A 23,458-nucleotide genomic window follows, 5' to 3' on the forward strand; every position below is an offset into this window, starting at 1 on the left:
GCGGTATGAAATCGGAGAGCAGCTCCGAGATGCAACGTTCGTAATGGAACAATAACCTTCTTCTTCTTCTTCCACCACTAGGTACAGTGGCCAGCTGGACCTTCTGCGCTGTGGTGTTGACGTAGCTCTCTTCCTCAACTTCGTTATTAAATGTCAAACGATTTTAAAAAGATGCGCGGGCCACCAAGCGCGCGGCGCAAAGCAGCATGGGAACTTTGAGCGACACTGCTTTGTCGTCTGCTTCGGTTATGGTTTAACCCGGCTGACGCTGCTGCTGCGCACACCGGGAATGTTGTTGTTCTTCTTCTACCTCCGCCTCTGGCCGTCTCGTAATACTGTAAGACGCTTTAAGTTCCCATGGTCCCTTGCGCCTTGCTTTGCCACAGGTGCCGCTTTATTTTTGAAGCGTGAAGCGGGACAGTACAGTACCACGCTTGTCCCATCCTACAGTTGGCAATACAAAGCGGGTAAGCCTACGCTTGTCCCATCCTACAGTTGGCAATACAAGGTCTATTCGTTCCTGGTCATTTTTTTTTATTCTTTCTTTTGCGTGGCATGAACCAAAGGTGATGTCGCTGGCAATTCCTGATTGCTGTTAACTATTTGTCTACCTTATTCGATTCAGGCTTTCTTTGCAGTGTCCTCCGACGGGATTGCATTTGTCCGCCAGGTGTCGTACCTTGTGCTCACCCCTCAATCTCGAATATCGCTGGTGTAGTATCATTGTCTCTTAGAATCGAGACACAGGCAGATACCTGTAGACACGCATAGCTCACAATACCGGGGTAGATGCTCCGGAGTTCACCCCTTCGCGACGGTTTCGCGGTACTTTTCAACTATTCCTCATTACGCGTCGCGCGAATGAAAGAGGATTCGGCGTGCAATGCATGCGTAGACGAATCACGATAGACATGGTGGTCATAGGCTCCGTTCCAGAACTTACTGAGGTCGACCCGAATGTAGGGAGTACCTACCCTCCGTGTTCCAAACCTACTGGGGGTAGCTCTCTCAGACGGGGGTAGCTAAGAGTAGCGACGTCAGAGCTGTCGTCTGCATATAAATCTACGGTCGTCTGCTTTTGCTGCTGCTGGTCTCGGCCGCATCATAGGGGACGCAGGAAACTTCCAGTGCGGTTTGTCTTCTTCAGATCAGCATACGCGGAACCATGCATACAACACACATCAGCCCGTTGCATGTGAAGGTTAAAAGCTCCTTCTGTGCGTTTTAGAGCTAGCTGCGGACGAGAACAACGCCACCCTTTCTCGGAATGTGCGATAAATACCTCTAATTCATTGCGTGAATACTTTACGAACACACGCAGATAACCACATACCGAAGTCAAAACCGTCAAACCAACTCGAAGCAGCGGCCAGCGGTTCTGATGTCCCGGGGCACAAATGTTACTGTCGTCTGCTGTCGCCATGTTGAGAATCGTACTGGCGCCCGTTCCACAACCTACCAGAGGGTTTCTCTACTTCTCATGGTCACATGGTACAACTCTGCCACGTGATCAACTCCTACTCGAGCGAGAGTTAGTTCCGGAACGCACAACTCCATCTGTGTACACACAAGGATGTGAGGGGTGGGATATGTTTATTGAGAAAAAAAGAAATGAAAGGTCAGGAAAATAAAAGAAAGAGGGAGCTAGTATTCAGGCACCCTAGTCAAGTAACGCTTCTAGCGCCCTCTGTAGAAACCTTTTAACCATGAGAAGAATACGCTCTGTCGGAAACATCAGCTGCTCCGAACCAGAGGCTTCTGGTTCAATCTCTGTTCACCGGCTCCCTGGATTTTCTGTTTTTAACCAGGTTCGCCCGCAGACGATTAACTTACATCCCGCTCCGGTAGGCAGTGCTCGTGGCCAAGATCCTACTCTCATGTCTAAAATAGTAGGTTCTACCTGAGATTGACTGTTCTGTGGCCGTACCCCAAAATGTGAAATGGTCATTCACGAAGAAGAGGAAGAATACATGCGTGTATATTGCGAGAGGAACACGACTACCCCTTTTCCGGCAGCATTTTCCGCGTTTCCAAATGGCGCCGCCGCTGACTTCTCGGAATTGATTCGCCAAAGTGGCCTTACTCTGCCCGAGAGAATTTGGTCGGCGGACGCCCAGTGGCCGTTCCGCTGATGTACGATCTACCATCTTGCGCTAAGCCATACTGGAGCATGCATGTTTAATTCACTTTATTTCGACGGAGACACGGAGCAAGTAGCAGGATGCGCCACGCGCTGCCAGTGTTACTTTCCGTCTGCGTATACTTATAGGCCCGGTTAAAAGGGTTGAAACATACTGATGCAGAAAGGCGCAACAGGAACATCTGCAGGGCCTCTAATAATAATTAACCGTAATTGGTATAAGTTGTGAGCCTCAATGGTTAATTTGACTGGATATTTAATATGAAGACGATCAGAAGAAGAGAAAAGAAAGGCACAAGAGCATCTTTCGTCATGAAGTGTCAGTAACTGCCATATTTTAAACATTCCTCACTAACAGAGGAAGTTGACAAGGCGGGGTGATCATATAGAGCACTGTATGGGCAGCCTTCAAAGGTCCGAGCCCGTCCTTCGTTGGATTTACCCGCCCGGGCCCGGTACGATGACTCCAGACCCGCATAATTTCTACGTTTCCAGCTCGAGCCCAAGAAATTTCTAGGTTACCCGGCCCCACCCCGCCCCGCCCAGCCCAGCCCAGCCCAGTGAAGTGGGCTGTAAAAGTGGACATGGCTAGCAAAAAAGAAGGGAAACACAGGTTGGAGCACGAGCTAAGAGCTGTGGGGCCCGACATTGGTCATCGTCATCATGGCGCGCCCTGCGGCTCCCTGTGGCCTTCCTCGCTGAGATGTGCACTGACATCCAGCAGAGAAAACCGCACAGAAAGCCACAGGCCGCGATGACAATGACCAATGTCGGGTGCCACAGAGCGGCAATGTACGGGCCCGGGCCTATAACGTGAAACCCGAGACCGGCCCAGGCCCGCAAAAAGAAGGCACTACCCGGCCCAGCCAACAGGCCAGGCCGGTGAAGCGCATGCAGTACTCTAGGTCATCCACTGCTCTTTCGGAAAACGGATAAGTAAAAGAAGGTTCTTCCTTATACTTGACAAGAGTAGCACATTGTGATCAGTCCTTTGAACCCCACGTGTTACACAGGCCAATGTGAGTTTCAAAGAACGAGGGCAGTAAAACTAAATGCGCCCCTTCCGCTTTCCAGTAATGAACCATGCAAGCCTATAATCTTGCAACACCAAGCATATAGGAATACCTTGTGTCATGTACAGGGTGTTTTCACACAAAGTGCAGGGTCGTGACAGGTGACGAAATGACGAAGAAATCCGCGTAACCTCATGCGCATGCGCATCGTCCACAGATCCCGTACGCGTTTAAAGGACACGATTTCGATCAGTCAATCAACGTATGAAGATTTGCTCTTCACACAGCTCCTCACAGAGCTCGAATTCTCAGTCGATGTATTCTCTCCACGACCACACGAGATCACAATGAACGGCTCACGGTGATGTTTTTTTTTTTTTTTTCGCTCGAGACAGAGCGACGGGAGGGGGTTAAGTGTTGTTCATGTGTGAAAGTTAACAGCATTATCGGTTACTCACCTGTGACTTTGCGGAACTATTGAAATGTGGTCCAAGCATGGAACGTTATCTTTAGCTTTCCCAGACTTGCTCCCGTACAGTTGCGCTAATCCGCTGAACGACGCGAGGCCCAATGCTCTCATGAGATGACACTGACGCTAGGTCGTACCCAGGATTTTTCTGAGGCCTCGACATGTCTACATGCAGCGATTCATATACATAACAAAAAGATCACTTTTAGCGCCACGAATCAACTGTAGTTCTGAGCGGCGTACATTCGTGGACAGATGGAGAGAGGGAAGCGGGAAGGTATAGGAACAGGTGTGTGTGTGGGGGGGGGGTTAGTATGCATCCTGGGCCGGCTTCAGGGTGAACTGTGCCGACATTCGTTTGGAAAGTCCGTCGGAATACCCAGACATCGCAGCCGGTGCCTGGATTCGAACCCGCGTCACCTTCACGTCTCGGCGTGGAAGGTGATCATCTCAACCGTGATTGGCTACTGCCGTTGAAGACACGATCCTGATTGGCTGCCGCTTAGTAGTTACGTCACGTCGACGAGTGAGTAGGCTTTTTCTATCTAGGTGGTGTTGGCACTGCTTACCCTTGCGGCTCAACCACAACCGCGACCATCTCTTACACACACCATATACCACAATGATGACCATATGACCACAACATATTCCGTAGCAGACGACAGGAAAAGGCGCGAGCGGTGTGTCGTCTGCGAAGCATCTAGGTGACGTTGGGACTACGTCACGTCCAATATTCCGGTATCGTGCGAATGCAACACCCGATGACGACAGTTAAATTGACGACGGATGAGGGTAATGCAAGGGGAAAAAATATTACAACAACTTACTGCGCATATCGCCATAAGAATTCAAGAGCTCTCCGCTACACAGAGAAACGTAGAAGAATTAGTTGGGAAAATACTGTCATGGACGCCTGATGCCCTCCCCACTACTGGTGAATGCAACGCACTCTCAAAGCACCAAAAAGTTATCTTTGACTTTGACTTCCTTTGTTCGGTACCGTGCGTCCCGCTAACCAATTATGAACCAGCGACGCGAGACACTTCCAGACTCCTTCGTCCATTCATTTAAACTCGGCCGTACTTGCGCCGCTAGCGCCGCTTTAAGACTTAGAGGCCAATCTTGGCATTAATCCACCCCTTCCGCACAAAGCCGGCATTCTTTGCTTACAACGCTTTCTCTTCATCCGTCTTCGGCAGGCCAAGTCGGCCGAGCGAAGGAAAACTTCCTTTCGCGAAAAGAAAACATCTCGTAAGCACAAAAAGAACCGGGGAAGAACAGCGACAAGCGCGCCACCCTGTGCCCGCATCCGCAGCCACATTGCGAATGCGTCGTGGAGCAGAAAATATGTACTCCACTCGGCATTGATCTTCTTCAGCGTGAAGAATGACGCCTCTTCTCCGGACATGGATCACGCACGGGCTCAACTATGTAACTGCTTTGTGGAACACTGTCATCTTTTGGCCGCTTTATGTCACACAGCCTCTCATGTCATGCGGGAGAATGCCCGCAGACTGCTGGTGAGGCTCTCTGTTCTTTCTTTTTTTTTTTTGGCAGCGTACACTTATTTATTTATAATAACCGCGTGAGATTGTTGCGCAACACTATGAAATAGAACAAGGAAAACTCAGATTGTTATGTTTGCAACGGAAGCTTGGAAGTCATCGTTGAGTTGTATCGCAAACTGTAGGATGCAACAAGCGCAATACTTGCCCACATCACATTTCAAAAAATAGTGCTATCCTTGCCCAAAGAACGACGAAGACCAGACACTTACTGTCAGGGGCGTCGGAAGTCCCTCACGGCGAGGGGGAGCCTTAATCTAACCTAACCCTACCCAACCTAACCTAACCTAACCTAGAGAAGTCATTGATGTTCTCATTAGGAACGACTCGTCCATACAATCCGATGTCTACGATGTCCGATCAAATCTCTTTTCACCGGTTCCGATGAAGAGCAAGTGCTCGAAACGTTAACCGATACTCTTAACTTCTTTCCTCCCCCTTTTTTTGCCCCCAAACTGTCCTCCCACACCTTGGTACTTTAGTCCTTTCGTTGTGTTCCTCTACTTTTCGAACGGGTGTTCGTTCTCAGTCTGCGCGGTAACGGAGCTGAAAGCAAGTCTGTCTCGGACGACAGGTATACATGCAAAATTGGGTGTTACGTGTTCATCCTGCGGGTTCACATATACAGGGGTGACTTGTGTCAGACCTCTTGTGAAGGACGGCAGAAGGAAGACGTAAATTGCTGTTTCGTTAACGCATGAATGACGCACTCCGCAAACGGTGAAACCCGTTCCTTTTATAATGGTGTCAAGGTAACGTAGTCTTTCATTTCGGGAGGAGAAATTTTCGGACTTCGGTGCCCTTTCAAGTGTAGCAGAAGTAAGAACTGAATACTTCCGCCTTCTCCTCCTTTCCCACACGAAGAAATTTCGTCGACATTTATTTATTTACCTATTTCAAGCAATTAACTCATCTCTATACGTATACTTACTTCATATAACGTTCGCATAATTCACTGCGGTTTACACGCGCAGAACTTGTACGACGCTGGCGGACATCTGAATGATAATCAACTCTGTCCATCAATCCATTTCTCACGTGGCACCTCAATGACAGAAATTCTTATATATGTCTCCGATGCCACACTTATCAGTGAGGAGAATAACGTCTACATTTATTCTTCCTCTTTGAAGCCAAAAATAGCTCGATATTAGGACGGCGCCGGCCCAAAGAAACGTCGATGTCTCCGAGGAGCGAGCCATGAATAAAGGAACCACACAAGCAGCATTCGATCTAGGGTTCCGATAACGCAAAGGCGACGACGAAATGGGAATCCAATGATCTTTGGGCGTGTAAGTGGCGATAGGGGGGAGCTTCCTTCGCTGACGTCGCGCTAAGAGGGTGCTTAGCGCTAAGGAGAGGCCGTGAACGTATGGCGTCGTTTGTAGGGAAGAAAAAAAAACGTTATGAGGTTTACTATTCCTTATGGGGGTGGACAGTCGTGCAATGTGCACTTTGCGGTCTAGGAAAGACGGATTCGCGGACGTTTCGCTCTCCCTGTAGCTATGGTTGACGCTTCCATTCCCACTGTGGCTGATCTGTTGGTACGAAGAGGAGTTGGGAATCTGAATTATGGGACGTGACAAGAACTGTGTATTCACAGGAGCGACATCCTCACGGAAGATTCTAGTGGAAGAAAAGGCGAAAACACTGCTCACAGAGACGGAGTTCCGTCCCGTGTTATTTTGAGCATTCACACGGTGCGGAATATCGGGAGTGGCGTACTGCGCACTTGGCAGACGACACTGTCAGCGTCTTTCCTGTCGTCTGCTACAGAATATCTTGTGGCTGTGTCACAGGATATCCCCACGGTTAGCAGTGTACGTGAACACTGAACGTTGAGCGCTCGCGCTCAGAAAGCTATGACGTTTTTCGCGTCTTCCGCTTCTGCGAAGAATGTCGTTCGTGTGAATACACGGGAAAGGGAATACAGTCATATATCGCTTATCCGGACACCTCGGAAGTCGACCCCTTTTCGTCCGGATAAAGAATTTCCGGATTAGCGAATCAAGCAAACTTCCAAGGAAACCCGGAAATTTAGGTGACCTGTTTATTGCTCCAGAAGAAAGAAAAACTAGGGAAAGATCGCACCTGGAATAGCCCCTGATACACGTTACCTCAAAAAGCAATGTAACGTGGGCTGCTGAATATTTGTATTCCTGACATGTGTGACGTAAGTTCGCTCTCGGCCGTGGTAGCAGCGGTAATGCATATACACTGTGGTGTTGTAGAGCACCAATCCTACCAAAAAGAGTCAAGAAATCAAATTTAAAATTTCTGGAAGACCAGTTTCGTCCATCATGCAGTCATAGACGAGGAGCTGCGCGAAATGGTTTCGAACTGTGAGGCTATATGACAGGGTAATTCGATTTATAGGAGCTCGCTGAAAAACGAGAAGTGCGCCAGTCTGCAGAAGCCTATCCGATAAACTTCTATCCAACTTCGTCCAAATGTGAAGACAGTTCTTGTGCATACTCCGGGGTAAAGAAAAATGTATATATTTATTTGTCTGTTATACGTCCATAAGAAATCAACGTTCTATAAGGCAAACGTGAGGAATAGAGTTACGTTGAATGATACTGCCTCTGTTGCCCACAGAAAGAAATAACATTACTACGTGGGTCCCAAAGCTCGTTTTGAAAGACGAACTCACTCTTAATCTTATACATTGAGCCATACAACCCTGTTTATCCTGTTCTCATACTGCAAGAGGCAGAAACGAAGGAAGCCTTACTTTCGGTTCTTATTCTAGAAAATATTCGTCAAACCTCGGAATGACTATTAGCGACGTCGTGCATTCGCACGGCTTCACTTATGAGTGGCAACTTTGCGCCATTTGATGGATTATAAACGAATTTCTGTTGCCCTTCTTCATGCGAACCTCATGGCCCAGAAAAGGTCGACCAGCCCGAACCATAGGGACCACCTGAACTTATTTTTTTGGATGTGGAACTACTCTTCTGCACCTTCTACTTCAATGCATGCACATATCTACCACGATAATACCAACAACAAAATAAGCGAACTGAGCAGTGCTGAAAACAAGATAAATAAAAGAGGATCACTTTAGCCTCCATTCCGAGCTCTTCTTCAGCGTCTCTTCACCAAGCACTTTTAACGCCAAAGCCAGAAGCGCTTGACGCTACCTAAAAATCCGCTTCCCACGTCATAAAAACACATCCATGTCTGGCAACTACAAAAAAAGAAACAGATAGCGTTCCCAACGGGAAAGGGACTGTCACAAAAGAGAACTAAAAGGGACTTTGAAAACTGACTCTCGTGACACCTCGTCGAGCCGCGATTGTGCGAGATCCACTGGAGGATTTCCGGCAGAACCTCTCTCTCTGTCTCTCTCGCAAACAAAAGCGAGTTCCCCGGAGAAAAAACTGTTGAAGCGCGGTCGTAAAGTTTTATTATTAAGTGAGAATTTACTCCGCCCACGCGATTTCGGAACGCCGTCCCAGAGGCACGCGCGTGAGAGCTGTGGGCATGAAATTGTCAAAGGGCTTAAAGGAGTAGATAACGGCAGCGGATAAATCGTCCTTGTCAAAACGCGCGTGCGCAACAGTTTCTTTTTTGTTTTTCGCGCGTGGAAACACGACAGAAATAGAAGGAGACGAAGACGATAAGCTGCCAATGTGGACATCCCGTCAACGTTAGACGCAGGCTTACAGGCTTAGACACAGGCTTTCATTATTTTTTTTTTCTGCTTACCACCAAGCAGCTGTCCTGCAACTTGACTGCCCCAAAGGTCGAAGAATTGGTTGAAGAAGAAAGTTGCGAGAGGCGTGCACAATGCGGGTCGTTAGTAACTACCACGGTAGCCGGGCGCTCTGTGCGGACAGAACGCACGTGCCTTGCCGCAGCGCGCGCGCGTGTGAAGTTTTGAATGACATTGACAAGTGTAAAACTAAGCTCGATCGAAAAGAATAATCGTAAAAAAGATCGTTTGAGGATTCCTTTAACATAATTTGCTGCATGGTTATAACCGGTATCGTGAAAGCACGCTTTCGACACGACATCGCTTTCACGATACCGGTTATAGCGATGCAATTAACAATTGGTGTTAAAAGAATCCTTAAACGCTCATTTTTTGCAATATTTTTTAATAAAGTCTTTTATAGTGGCTAACGACCTGCGTTGTCCGCGTCTCTCAAATGTCACGGTTCGCGATCACAATGCGTGTCGCTTGCTGGAGGATAGGAAGCATTGCAACCGCTTTCTTCACAATTTCTCCTGTGACGCGTACAAAAAGAACGCAGCAAGAGTTTCTGATGAGAGTGCTGAGGAATACAGGTTTCATTTAGCGCGTCATTCATTGGCTGAGAGGGCCTGTTGGAGATCTCCTTTGATGTGATTGTCTAATCAGCCGCAAGATGTCCTGACGTCATTCTACCGGATCATACAGCTTGAAAACTGTTTCACGACCTCTTTGTTTTTTTATTTTATTTTACGTCGTGATCTTGAGGTGTTCGAAACCACTTGGTATGGAAGGGTAATCTGCGACCCCAGTTTAAAACATACGTAGGGAATAATAGTGTATAGCATTCAGATGAGCCTTCAGCTTGATGGTCACATTGAAAGTACGAGGTACGGTACGCTGCGCAATATTAAATTCCATTAGTATCGTAGACGAAATGAAACAGCTACCATAGGTAAAAAGCAGCAGTCTCCTATTGCACGACTCTAAAGAACCACTACTGGCTGTTGTTTGATGCGTCTCCGAGAACAGATGTCCTTAAAGGCGCATGGAAATCATTTGGAACATATAGTTTTTCACCGCTTGATATGAACATACTACCTTCATAATCTGTCACGCAAAATATTTCCTTCGAAAAGCGCGAATTTCCTGAGAAAATTAGTTTGCAAGAATGCGCTCCGTGGCGACAGTCTCCCCCAAGCCGAGTCTGGCGTGTGGTTACGTCATGCGGCCGACCACTTCATTGGCTGCCGGAAGCGTCCGCTCCCCGCCAGAATCGTCTTCTAGCTCCGGAATCGTGGCGACGTACCGACTGAGGCGCTGTTGCTATATATTTGCGTTTGACATTCACTTGCGTCCTTACATGATTTGTCTCGTACGTTTTGCATAAAACAAGACTGCGGGCAGTGTAAAAGGTGTGGCTAGGCCACTGTGTTGCCATGACGGTCCGGGTTGAGGTGGATCGTACGCGGTTGTGGTTTCTGTTCCGATTGTGCTGAGGTGTCGTTAATTAGTGAACAGTATTGTGCCTGTGTGTGCAGCATATATATGATACGACTAAATACATTCCTGTCAGTTGGAGATATATTCCATGTGCCATTGTTGTATGCTGCGTATGACCACTCAAAAAGGAAAATGCTTATTTGGCCGTGTGTTTTGGGGTTTCCCACAGATCGCTAGCAGATGAACTCTACTGACTTTATTTTGGTATCCATGTTGTTGTGCTTGTGGAGACGTTGCGCTCCTGGTATAGGTATAGATATGGTAAGCGCAATGTTACACAGCCATGCATTCAACGGTCCGCTCGTTCGCCTCAGAGATGCCAGTGTCCATGCGGTTCAGAGCCCATAGTGTTGACCACAACACGGATGAAGTCATGATGGTCGACGACCACTTCAAGTGAAAACACTGGTCACTGCGCCGCGTCTTCATGACTATGCATTTGTAACAAAGAAGAAGCACTATATTTCAATCCGAATGTTCGTTCACACTTAGCAGCATCACTTACCAGCCTCCGGTACATTCGTGTGGACAAATCGAAGTTGGTGGAGCTTAGGCTCCAACTCCATAAAACGCTTCGTCAAGAAGAGCAGATGTGTCGCCTAAAGAGTGTTCAGTTCATCACCTGTCCTTTCCACGACGTCCGATGAACGACAACGCTTCCTGCTCGGTCGGCTTGCCGGCGCCGCGACGCAGGAGAATTCGCAAAAAAAGAAAAAGACGGCGCGGCCATATGACGTCAGCGGCTGGCAGCCGGGTGAGGGGGCATTTCTGCCGCGAGATTCAAAGCTCCCTCGCGCTCCAGGATTGCGCGCTACGCTGAAACTTTTTGTGCGAATATGTATCACATGGCTCAGAATCGTAATTTCTACTTCTCCCGTCATATTTTATTCCGATCATTTCCATGCTCCTTTAAGACCTGCAACACTTAATTGATTCATTCCCAAGCAGCACAGCATATTGGCCCAATATTATACCAATATTGGCAATGTCGGCCCAATATTTGACGGGTATTGCCAATATTGGTCCAATATTGAGCTAACATATTGTGCTGCGTGGGTTGGTGCACGCCCGGTGAGCCAAAAAAAGCAGCGTCAGTGCCGGCATAACGGTACAGTGTACATCAATAACGAGAAAATACCAGAATGGCCAACGCACTACAAAAAGCTAGATCCGCGTAATAGAAGCACCAGATAAAGGTTAATACGTGAGAGCAGTGTGTTTTCCTGTTTCAAAGGGGGCAGCGCTCGATTTCCTCTGCAATCTTGTTCAACTTCAAGCGATAGTCTTGCGCGAGTTCTGGCTTTAGTGATTCTGTTGTCGTAGTATACATTGTCTCCACGTTTGTTGCTGAGTGTGATTGGTCAACTTGCTAATCCTGTATTATATCTCAGTGGGGAAACAACACAGTTTCGGCTAGCGGTCCTGACAAAAAACTATATTTGAATGTTCTGGTACCAATAAGACAGAAATACCAAGAAGATAAAAAAATGATCAATGATCAAATGGATCACTGCTTTATTTTGAGAAAAATAAAATAAAATAAAGCGTATACTTCGCTCAAGTTTTTTCGCGCGTTCACACAGCGCAGGTGGATTCCGAGTATGCTTGGTTATAATTTGAGAGACACACACCCTAGAAAGGCTGCCAGCTCTTCAAATCTGCAATTTGGTGCGTGTTGTAAAACACCTGGGTCGCCATAGCAACAAACTAACCCTGAGTGAGTTACCCGGGGTAAACCATGCCTCTTCGCCCCTTCTATTCAATTTTGAGTTGCCTTCAACAGCTGCGAGTTTTCACGCGGTCGAACGGTGATATCTCAGGGACTGGTATTGAAGGCTCACCATGCAGACATCCTATTGCCGAGCGGAATACCTCCTTCAAACTTGTACTGTCGGAGAACGTGCAGCAGTTGTACAGCCTGTTAGAGGTTCACTGGTATGTCATAAGCAGGGATCCTATAGGGCTCCGTGGTCACGAAAAAAACAGCAACATAATAATAATAATAAAAATAAAAATAAATAAATGATAAAGTAAAATAAAATAAAGAACGTGGATGTTGATTTTGGGCACGGAGAAGCTTTAATTCCCTGTTTAGCACCGCGAAGTTACTGTGGCTTTGAGCAGCGTGCAGATGTGGGCAGATGGAGAGAGGACAGCAGGGAGGAGTGGGGGACAGACGGGTTAGTATGCGTCCTGGGCCGACTTCAGGGAGAACGGTGCCGACATTGGTCTAGAAAGCCTACACGGAGAAACGCGGATATCGATATATCTCACGGAAAAACGCGGGTTTATCATTTGTATATAGCGTGTAAATAATCAGTGGTTACAAAACTCGCTCTGTGCTGCTGAGAGCCGTTATTCTGAGGTCGAAGCGTGAGGCTAGGTACGGATAACAACAAGTAACGACCCCGATACTCTGGAATGTACGCTATACTTTGCCGACATATGTCTGACAGCATCTGAGGAAAACCAGGAAAATCCACAGACAGCACAGCCTGCACCGGGATTCGAACCCGGGTACCTCCCAGTCTCGACGTGACGTGGCCAACACACTAACCACTGAGCCAAGCGAGCTGATGGGACGTCTGCTCACATTACACCTGCGTCATTTGCTCATTGCACGCCCGTTCGCCAATGGAGAGGATCACCTGCTTCTGACATCACGTCTAGTTTCAACGTCATGCTGGCAGTGGTCGGGTCGCTTTCTTGGCCGTAATTTGTAGTTGACATCTCTACCTTGCTGACCAATGTTGGATTAATCTTTGCTTAAGATGTGGGCTTAAAAGAGCGGAAATAAGAACGACAAATAACAAGTAGCAAGCCAGAAGGAGCGACCTCACGTCTTCAATCCAATAGCGAGTCAACCATTCGAATACAGTTCCTTTCGAATAAACGCACATTCGCCATCCCCAGCACGTAAACAAGCACCCGAAAAGAGATTGCATAAAATCGATTTCAGACTCTGTCGTTCAGCACTTTCTATTTCCCCCCTCTTGCGGTGAGCCGCGGTCTAAACTCTATTTCCGCAAAAGGCACCGCAAACTTCCGCAATCAGACTTACACCTCCGACTACTCTAAACACTACGCTTCCTGTTCTTTGCTCGCACATGAGGCACTACATCTTTCCCGCGTGTCTTTACCTTCTTTCCCTCACTTGGTCCCGTAGTATTTTTTTCGCCGAATTCTTTTTACTCTTCTTGTCCGTTTACGTGCCCTTAAGATGATGGATAACTCACAGGCGGCCTCAAGGCCCCCCACGGCTAGTCAGCGAAAAGATGTCCAGCTAAAAGGCAAAAGGGCAGCTAAACGCAAGAAGTGCAGGTGAAGTGTAGCAGAAGGAGTTCAACCTGTCTGACATAATATGTAGGTTGAAGTGTGTGACGCTGGAAAGAACAACGGGGATCTTGAGCATGTTACATATCTCAGGGAGCATATCCACTGGTGAAGGTATTCCATCCCGACGAAAACATATATCGCTAACCGCATGCGACAATTTCTCGACGCAAAAAAATAAATAAATAAATAAATAAATAAACAAATAAAAGAAGAAAATAATGAACAATAAGTAAATAAATAAATAATAAAAAAAATTGCATTCAACAGTCGTGACGTCAGCTTGACGGAAAATCGCTGGGTCAATCCGCGAACGACGACTTGTCGGCCGTGGCTTAAGGGCTTGGAGTGTTTAAGGGTTTCGAGGGTTATGCATATCAAAGGCTCCTCACGCGTGCTACAGGTGACCTCCGCAAGCTTGGGGGGACGCAAACGCTCAGAACGGCTTCAAATGCTAGAAATTACTTTTCATGTGAAGACAGATGTTGAAAGTGCCTTTGGAAAATTCGATTTTACAACACGCGGGACACAGTGCCACCACTTGAAGGCGCCCGCGCAGAGGGGTGGCAAAAAATTCACAGTGCGCCTACCGATCAAGTCCGAATTTTGATTTTTCTTCTGTGCACAGTCCAAGGGACTACCTAGAACACATAAAATTTTCGAGGCAAGTTTTTTTTGTGTTTTTTTTTTAGATAAAGGCTTCCGAAATTCGTCATTTTTCGGTGGTATGGTGCTACTGAAAGAGGTATCGCTTACGTTCCTGACAGAGTAAGAAAATAACTTATATATAATTCGATAGCCCCGTGAATGACAAATTAAATGGCATAAAGCTCAATCTCATCCGTTTTTTACATCGCCCGCAAAGTTGCAGTGAATATGGTGCTTTTCGCCGCTTTGAGTCAACTTCGATATTTTTTTTTTCAGACAAACAATAACCGACACAGCACTGCCAACGCAGGAGCTTATTGCGCTCTAGGTGGTCTAGGTGGTAAAGCCAGATCAAGAAATTATTACAATGCGACAATAAATAGCCTTGTAGGGAACGCTCAAATCTGCGCACGATGACATCGTCCTCTGAGAGGCAGTTTTTTCCTCCTCTCCTATTTCCCGAACAGCGCAGCGCAAAGAATTCCGAAAGCGTTTATTTCTCCTAGCTCATCGATGGCTTCAACATATATATGTGATGAACACTGGAACATCCGTCCCGAGCAATATCAGTTTAATGAATAATCCTGCCCATGCACGAGCGTGAGTTCGGTCTCTTCGTCGTTACGTCACATATATAGTATATATTTTTTTCCCGTTCATTCAAGACATCGAGGGTACCGGATTGTTCGATTTGAGATGGAACTGTGAATTTTCTGTCAATGTCGGCACGTATGACGACATTGACAGAAAACTCACACTTCGGAGGCACTATTCCTCGTACAACTTTCGAGGGTGAAACTGTTTCTTGCTGCCATATACACTTGCTTTGCTATATACACTGTTCCTTGCTATACTGATATCGCAGCTTGTTTGGCTGTGACAAGCGGCGAGTGTGCTACGCGCGGTGATTGCTGGGAGACAGACGACATTCGTGCCCTCAAACGCGAAATGTACCCCGCGCCGCCGTTTCCCGCGTTCCCATTGCCGGTTACACGTACGTGCAGTATCGAATGAAGCTTTTATCTGTAATCTATGCAATGCCGCCTCACTCATTGCGATATCTTGAACACTTTTGAAATTAGGACCGTTTAAACTGACCACCAATCTGGTGACGCGGCCTCGTCGGTCGCGGTACCCTCGTACGAACTGCAAAGAAAGGCGTAGTTCCACTGACAGTATGGACAGACACCATAGTTTAAAAGCCCGAGTCTGGGCTCGTCTACCCAACGTTACCCCCCCCCCCCCCCGCCTGAGCACAAAGAGGACGAGGACTGCAAAATGGGAGACGAGCACACAAGAGAAAAGTTGACGGGACAAGCACTGACTTTTTCAGCCGCTTTGAAGTTCGTCAGCCTGTGAGATCGCATAAGCGAACAAGGTCAGAAAGGGCCGCGGGGATGATGATGATGATGATGATTCGAGTTTTATTGGCGCATCGGCAACTATGGCCATAAACCTCCGGGATGTGGAAAGGAACACACTAGGAGTAAAGACCTGTTCCGACATATAGCAGCGCGCTAATATAGCGCTGCAAGATAGCGCGCAAAAACAGCGCTCAATGTCATCGGACGGTTCACACCTGCAACGCGGCGCTAGCGCTATAATTTCGCGCAAGTTCGGTGGTCGTTTCCGATCTCTCCCATCATGGCTCATTCATGGCGCCGCACCATCCGCGGATGGAAGCGGATATCCGCAAGATACTTGCGGATTCGGATGAAAATTTATCACTTTCTGCGGTGTGCGGATCGGATGCGGACGCGAAGGCAGCGGATCGGTACCGCATCGGATATACCGCATGCTGTAATTTTTTCACCATCAATTTATTTGTATTGCGCGCCCACCACCTCGGGTTCACCTTTGACCATGCACGGCCAAGACGGGAGAGGAGGCATTCTGGCGTCCACACGAGCACCGGCGAGGTAGCGTTCCACGCGTTCCAGAAGTCTCTCCATAACGAGTTTGTTGAAAGGTTTACCATTGCTTGTCGTCGTGAGTCCTTCCGTGACAGCACGGAGGCATCCGCAATTGAACCTCTGTATGCAATAAGGGGATAAGTCGAAAAATCCCAAAATGAGAAAAGGGGCCTGATATGATTGTCCGTCCCATTGACACACATGCATTTCCCGTTTTTTACCATGCTGTAGCGGGCCAACAAATCGCAATAAGGTCCTAAGTTTTCATTGGCAGGTGCATACTGGTATGTAGATGTCATTGCAACAAAAATAGTAAAAAGAGGATAAGTCGACTTATCCCCTTATTGCATACAGAGGTTCAATTATACCAACATTCTTCCGGCGGTATTTACGCGTCCTTCAAAACTTGCGGATTTTGCGGATCGGATGCGGATATTGCGTTTTGCCCAGCGGATCGGATGCGGATGTAAACGGTTGTGTATGCAGCGGTGCGGATCGGATAACGTGTGCGCGGATGCGCGTCGGATGCCAAAAATCTCATCCGCGCAGGGCTCTAGCCGCATGCGCTCTTTCCAGGCCACAAACCTTACGCCAACGTCACGACTATCGCAGGGAAGGGAGGAATCGTGTGTCCTGGACCGACTTCACGGGGAACTGTGCTGACATTTCTCTTAAAGCGTCTGAGAAAACTGAGGGAAAACACCCAGACAACACAGCCGGCGCCTGGATTCGAACCCGGGTGACCTCCCAGTCTTGGTTTGGAATGTCATTATCGTAGCCACTACAGAACTGGGAATCTCCAGGCCAACGCTGTTTGTCGTGTGCCGAGGTCTAAGCCCGCATTACAAACCAATCAGGTACACCGACCACACGGAAGTGCCTAGCACCGTGCTATAGCGCGAGTAAAAGTCGTCTAAGGTAAGCTCTTCTCATGATACAGTCCTGTACGGAAGAACAATTACATTTGATTTATTTATTTGGATATTCTGCAGCACAGGTGGGCATTACGACAATAATGTGAAACGCTTCATCGAGCACTCTTCTACAAGTCATGCAAAGGGACATTGATCAGGAACATGCATCAGACCACACTGATACCTACGGTATGAGACTACCCGTCAGAAAGCATGTGCTTCAACTGGAAGTAGGCCTCACTGCATAGAGTTCTCTCCGCCTGTCCAGGACAGTACGCCACTCATAACTACAGTCGCTTCGCGGCGCTAGCACGGAAATTTAAAAAAAATCACAGGGCCGGACACATTGGATTAGAGAGTTTAAGTGCATCCTACCGTTATCGTTACCGTCGCACCGTTATGTCTTGCGCGTGCGCAGAACCACTAACGCTATACCTTCCGTACACAGAGGGACAGCGTACGACGTACTAAAACTATCTATCCCCGAAGTTGGCACCGCTGACCATCGTAGGGAGTCGATAGAGAAGAAGAAAGCATCGATTTAATATCTTTAATCGTTATCAACACACCCGTTTATCACAAGCACACTGCTGTAAGCGAGTCACGGGGAGATACCGTATATCACTGGTCACTCTTATCACTACGTATCTCCGCGTAACTGTGATATGTAATGGTTACAGGACAAAACAAAACAAAAAATCAGAGAGAGACACAAAGAAGGTACGGAACAACAATAGCAACAACTGAGATCAGCTGAGCTTGGCAAGTTCGTATTCCAAAGCGTGCATTGCGCAGAAAAAGCTGTCAATAATAAATATTTCAGCGTGTTAAAGGGACGTATTGTTATAATTATTAATAAACAGTCAGTGCGAACACTATATTATATTAACCATTAGATAGCTTCATAGTGCACACATAGCTTTCAACACCTTACGCTTCAACTCCTCCTACTCATAATCATTATTCCCTTATTACATAATCACATTTCGATGAAAGATGAGACCGCGGATATGCAGATACATATATGTTCACATGCAGGCATTGCTCCAGTAAAATACAAATACAAATATCAAAGGTAAGACCTTGTATTTAAGGGGAGATTGTCTCCAAAATATATATCTTTGAGAAATATACGCACCGGGCCCTACGTTCAAAACGGAAACGCCCGCTAATATCACATACGCTCTCGGCCAAAATATAAACCAAAAAAATGTTCACAACAACAGATGCCAGAACTTCATAACACCAACATATTATGCTGTTACAAACATTAGGTTCATTACGCTGGATAAACGAAGCGGGAGTATACCGCTCCACAGGCTAAGCACTACAGCTGCTAATGTTTGCATTAAGGGTTTCATAAGTCACTGCTTCACAATGTGAGCGGCGGACGTGCCACACATTTAGCTGTCCCACCCATCAAACGTGCACACTTAGGAAAAGACTGTGACACGCGATTGGCAAGTGAGAAACACTGGTAAGACAGATATATCCTACATCCACAACCGGTATATGTACACGTATCATGTCTGAACCGTCTCGGACTGGCCAGAAAAAAAGGAAAGTCGACTAGGTTTTGGTCAGCCGTATCCGAATACAATTCGACATGCACGTTATCCCAAACATGAAAGCTCTTCAACGGCATCACTGTAACTGAACTGCTTCACTTTGATTGGTCAACACACGACGGAACGTCACATCCGGGAAAGGTTCCGGGGTGTAACCGCAGACGCCGTCGACAACAGAAAGAGCGTAGTCCAATTTGTGGAGCTTATCGTCGTCCCCGACGGAAATGACGCTGCTGGTGAGGTCAGAGCTGCCGTAAGTTCCGTGAAATTAGCCAGCGAAGTAGCCGGCGTTGTGGAAGCCGCGATGACGTCACAAGGGGACGGGGCGTTCGCAGCGCCGATGAGGTATTCGATCAAGTAGGCTACACCGGAACCTGTAGTTAGGCCCACACTGTAGGACAGGGTCATTATGTTGCCTGAAAAGAGGACGATGCAAGGTTAACTACGGTCTGTGCGACTTCTCTGGCGATGGTTTACGTCGGCGGTACACATCGGTAAGAAAATAAATTTGGACACGCGCGCAATGAACAGCGTGCACCGTCAGATGGTACAAGTAGAAGCACACTTAAAGGGGTTGTGAATCCAATCTCGGATATTATACGATATCACGGTTGAAATGTAGATTTATGGGTGCCAAACATCTCCTTCTAAACCCCTTCACGCTGCGCTCCCAGGTCACTAAGCTATGACACTTTGAATATGAGGAGGCTGTGGTGGCCCGTCGGCGACGATGAAGACGTGCCGCTGCTTACGCGCGGCACTGCGCCTGCCAGCCAGTTCTACCGGCACCGTCCTAGCGTGAGGCCATGACCATCTGCCCGCTGGGACATTCCATCATCGCCGGTCAGAACTCATGTAGAGGAACACCACCTCCTCTACATTTGGTGACCCGAACAAAGAACACCGTGTTCGGCGTAATTCGGCCCCTCCCCATCCCAAATTTTCCAACGACCAGCAAATCACTCCGGAAGCCATCACTGAAGGCACGGTGCCTAGTTCCTCCGAGGACTCGCTAGGCGGTGACGCTCTTCGCTCAGCATTCAACGACCTGGTATATCACGATGCCGCTCCCGCACCGCACCACTCTTAGCACGACATGGTCACTCTCACTGCGTCACGCCACCTCACGCTTCACGACGGTCCTCCTGGCGTATTCACCAGCGGCACGTTCCCGAGCCACACGCTCCTGTACCGGTTGCCGTACGCCGCTGTCGACCGCACCACCCGCATCTGCTACGCTTGCGGTCCAAGAACCCTGCCCGCCTCGCCTTCCCAACGGGATTCAATACAAGACACTGGCAGCTCGTCCAGATGCGGTCAAGAGGCCCCGGGACCAATGACCCACCGAGGACACGCACGGAGGCCACTGAGTACAACTCCCGGTCTCCCCGTGCATCACGATGGTCCTCCCTGGCACTCTCCTTGGCGACAACATTAGGAGCTCAGTGCTCACGAACCGGTCGCGGTTCTGTCGCTACCCTCTCTGCATGACATCGGCCTGCCTGCCTGCTCTCCACTTTGGCCCTCCCTTCGAACCCGCCCGGCCAGCTCTTGTCCGCACCATTCGTCCCGCCACTTCTGCCCACTCAGCACAAGACGCAAGTCTAGCCGTCCCTGTTCCACGTGTCGCCCTTCTTTCTCCTCTTCACGTATCGACGCGGACCTCAACCGCTAGCTCTACACCGCTCCGCGTCTCAGGGGGAGAGTGATGTGGCGGCCTGTGGGCGACGATGAAGACGTGCCTCTGCTGGCGCGCGCCACTGCGCCTGGCAGCAAGTTCTACCGGCACCGTCCTAGCGTGAGGCAATGACCATCTGCCCGCTGGGACACTCCATCATCGCCGGTCAAGACTCATGTAGAGGAACACCACCTCCTCTGCAAGGCACTCTTGGCTTGCCTCCTCCCCGCCTGACCTCTGCATGATGCGGTACCGGGCGCGCAACTACAGTGCATAGTTTCAAGTCCTAATGACGACGCCTGTAAACATGGATGCGACGAACGCTGGGACGCGGCGCGGCGAAGTACTCGGAACGGAAGCGGAAATAAGTGGAAGCGCTATGACGTAGAGCGATAGAGCAACCGCTCAAAGCGTCACTTCCCGCCTATTTCATGGAGGTGCTCGGGACCGCTTGGCGCCACGGTCGCTGGGGGCCTCGAAAATGTGAGATTTTTAAAACTCAGTAGCATAAAAAATAATAGCATGTGGGAGGTTGGGACTTTGCGTACGCATTGCCTGTAATGAGGCGTACACACTCAGACAGAGTGCCAGAGACAAAGTTCTATCCGTGTATTTTCTCAGCCACTTTAACAGCATAACACAGCTGCATCAGCTGGAGATGGACGAGAGTCATCCTATAGCGACGCTTGGGAACGATAAAGGGCGAGGGGGTTTGGGATATGCCAACTTCTGTTGGAGGGAAGTCTGATGCCAGCAAGATACATGGGATCAGGACCGTGTCGCCTTTCGTTGTAATTGTTCTAATGTGTGTGCATAACATTGTTTCTAAACGGGTGTCACTTCATAGGACATGAAACATCGCTCGTCGACGATCTCAGATAAGATTCATTTCAATAGCCAACACGAAACATCGACAAGGCAACAACTCTTCGTGCATTCCGAGCTCGTCCACATGGATTACGACAGGCGCTCTCCTCTATCAGGAGTGACTAACCAAGACCCCCCCCCCCCCCCCCCGCCTCAGTTCCTTTTTCCCAAACTCCTCTATGTTGGATGTGCTCTAGTTCCGGCAGTTGAAACGGCGTCTTTGTTAAGTATGGCTTCGAGCGGTACATACGTTGGATTCATCGAAACAAATAAAAAGTAACATCCATCAACATGCAATACCTGTGAGCTCTTTTTGTTCGTCCGGAACTCTGGATGGTGCCACTATCATTGGTAAGGATCCAAAGACACCGTTGGTGATACCCAGGACGACGGAAAGCACCATTGCCCAGGCGTCTCCCATGACACTGGAATGAGGACCCGGAACCGCGCACAGTGCCATCAGGGGAACCAGGACGATGCGGGCAAACGAAAGCCACACCAGCTGACTCCGCGACCAGTCGTACCGGACCGACGCCACGATCTGAGAGAAAGGAAATCGAAGGGTCACTGAGAACGTATGTCTCGTAGAGTTCGCAAAAACATAGCACGCCTTGACCGCTGTGCTGGTGACAGTAAGCTGCGGGCGTGGAAGAGACAAATCGACCCCTCCGTTACCGTGGTAATGACAGATCGGCTGTGCTTTATGCTGGACTCCATAAACAACATAGGCGGCGCGCGACGCAGTCACAAAACCCTCACACCATTTCGATCCACTCCTGAACTTTATTTGCGCGGATTCGTCAGTAGATTAACGTGGAATATCCTCTCTGCATCACATACGTCCAAGCATGTGTTACGTACATGCGCTTGTGCGAGAGGCTCTATAGGTACGTGAAACGTCTGTTCGGTGTCCAATGCAACGTGTTTGCCTAGACTTTCCTGCAACGCTACAAACGGGCTGCTGTGTACATGGCTTTAAAGGAGCACTGAGGTGGAATTTTATTCTTTCCTTTTTTATTCCACTGCAGAGTGTTCCCCTAGGAATAAACTGAGTTCCTGCGAAAGAACGATGAGCGCAAGTGACCTACAGAGCGAGCGCTCTGTTCCACAAACCTTTAAAAAATTATTCTCCCCGTGAAAAGAGCGCATCGGACGTCGTGACGTGTGCTACTTCCCTCACGTGACTAGTGACGTACAGCGGCACAGCTCAAGCATGTGTAAGCGGCGCCTGAGCTGCGAAGAAAAAACAAAGAAACAAGGCACGGATGCTCGAATACTTCACGCGAGAATCGTGTCGGCCGTCTGCAGCTGCATGCTTTGTCCGACTGTTCCTTTTCTTTGCGTTTGTGTTGTGTGTAAATTCGATTGCACAGCCATAACGCACCGCAGAGCGAAAATACTTTGCATTGTGACTCCTGGTGGACAGCTTGACAGAAGCGGCAGGATTTCGAGCGACGTAAAATGTCACCCCATTGCTCCTTTATAGCTGTTCAATTTTCTATGCGGCAAACACAACTTCGTAAGCAACGGGAAATTTCGGATGCGATAAATTGTGATTTCTGGCCTGCTTCTGACACTGGACACACGGAACTTCCTAAGCAGCATCGAAATACACTGAAAGGTCACGTAAGTACATATAGGTGACTGGAAGTTGCGTTAAGCCTGATTCACACTGCGCTGCGTTTCCATTCAGTGCAGCTACATTCAGTACGTTGTGTTGTTTGGGCTGCCGCACGCGTGGCTGTCATTATATCTCCTCGGTTATTACGAATGTCACATCCAAGAAGTCTTCGGCCTTTCGAAGGTCGGATTCACGGGAATAATCTCGAACGACAGACGAACATTTTCCCTCCACTATGTAATTGAAAATCTGGCACTTCTATAGCTGTCACCAGGATAGAGTTACACGAAACAACAACAACAACTTTATTTTCGGCCTTGGAGAGTGGGGAGTTTCATCGCAACAGGCGATACTCTACCCCAGTGCTTGGTGGAATGGGGGGAATAAAATAACGAGCCCGGGAATAAAATAACGAGTTACACGAAAGTTATACGATAATATACGAAACAACACCATGAACATTATTCGACGTTCGATAGGAATCGTCGGCAGGAGCAAGCTGCTCATATATCGTGGCATCTCTCAA

At 48.3% G+C, this 23,458-nt stretch overlaps 1 protein-coding gene across 5 annotated transcripts in view; it reads right to left on the reverse strand.

Annotated features, from left to right (window-relative positions):
- Positions 1-17,734: 17,734 nt before the first annotated feature.
- Positions 17,735-23,458, reverse strand: part of LOC135391754 (equilibrative nucleoside transporter 4-like) — a 134,401-nt gene continuing 128,677 nt past the window's right edge. For 4 of the 5 annotated variants that reach the window (XM_064622181.1, XM_064622182.1, XM_064622184.1 and 1 more), the window contains exons 8-9: positions 21,612-21,852; positions 17,735-19,182 (exon numbers count right to left, since the gene is read on the reverse strand). In XM_064622181.1, the coding sequence (XP_064478251.1) occupies positions 18,893-19,182; positions 21,612-21,852 (531 nt within the window). In that variant the 3' untranslated portion in view covers positions 17,735-18,892. The remainder of the gene's footprint in view (positions 19,183-21,611; positions 21,853-23,458) is intronic. The other variant, XM_064622185.1, reaches the window with a different exon arrangement.

The sequence above is a fragment of the Ornithodoros turicata genome, chromosome 4 (genome assembly GCF_037126465.1).
Source record: "Ornithodoros turicata isolate Travis chromosome 4, ASM3712646v1, whole genome shotgun sequence".
In the NCBI taxonomy this organism is placed as follows: domain Eukaryota; kingdom Metazoa; phylum Arthropoda; class Arachnida; order Ixodida; family Argasidae; genus Ornithodoros; species Ornithodoros turicata.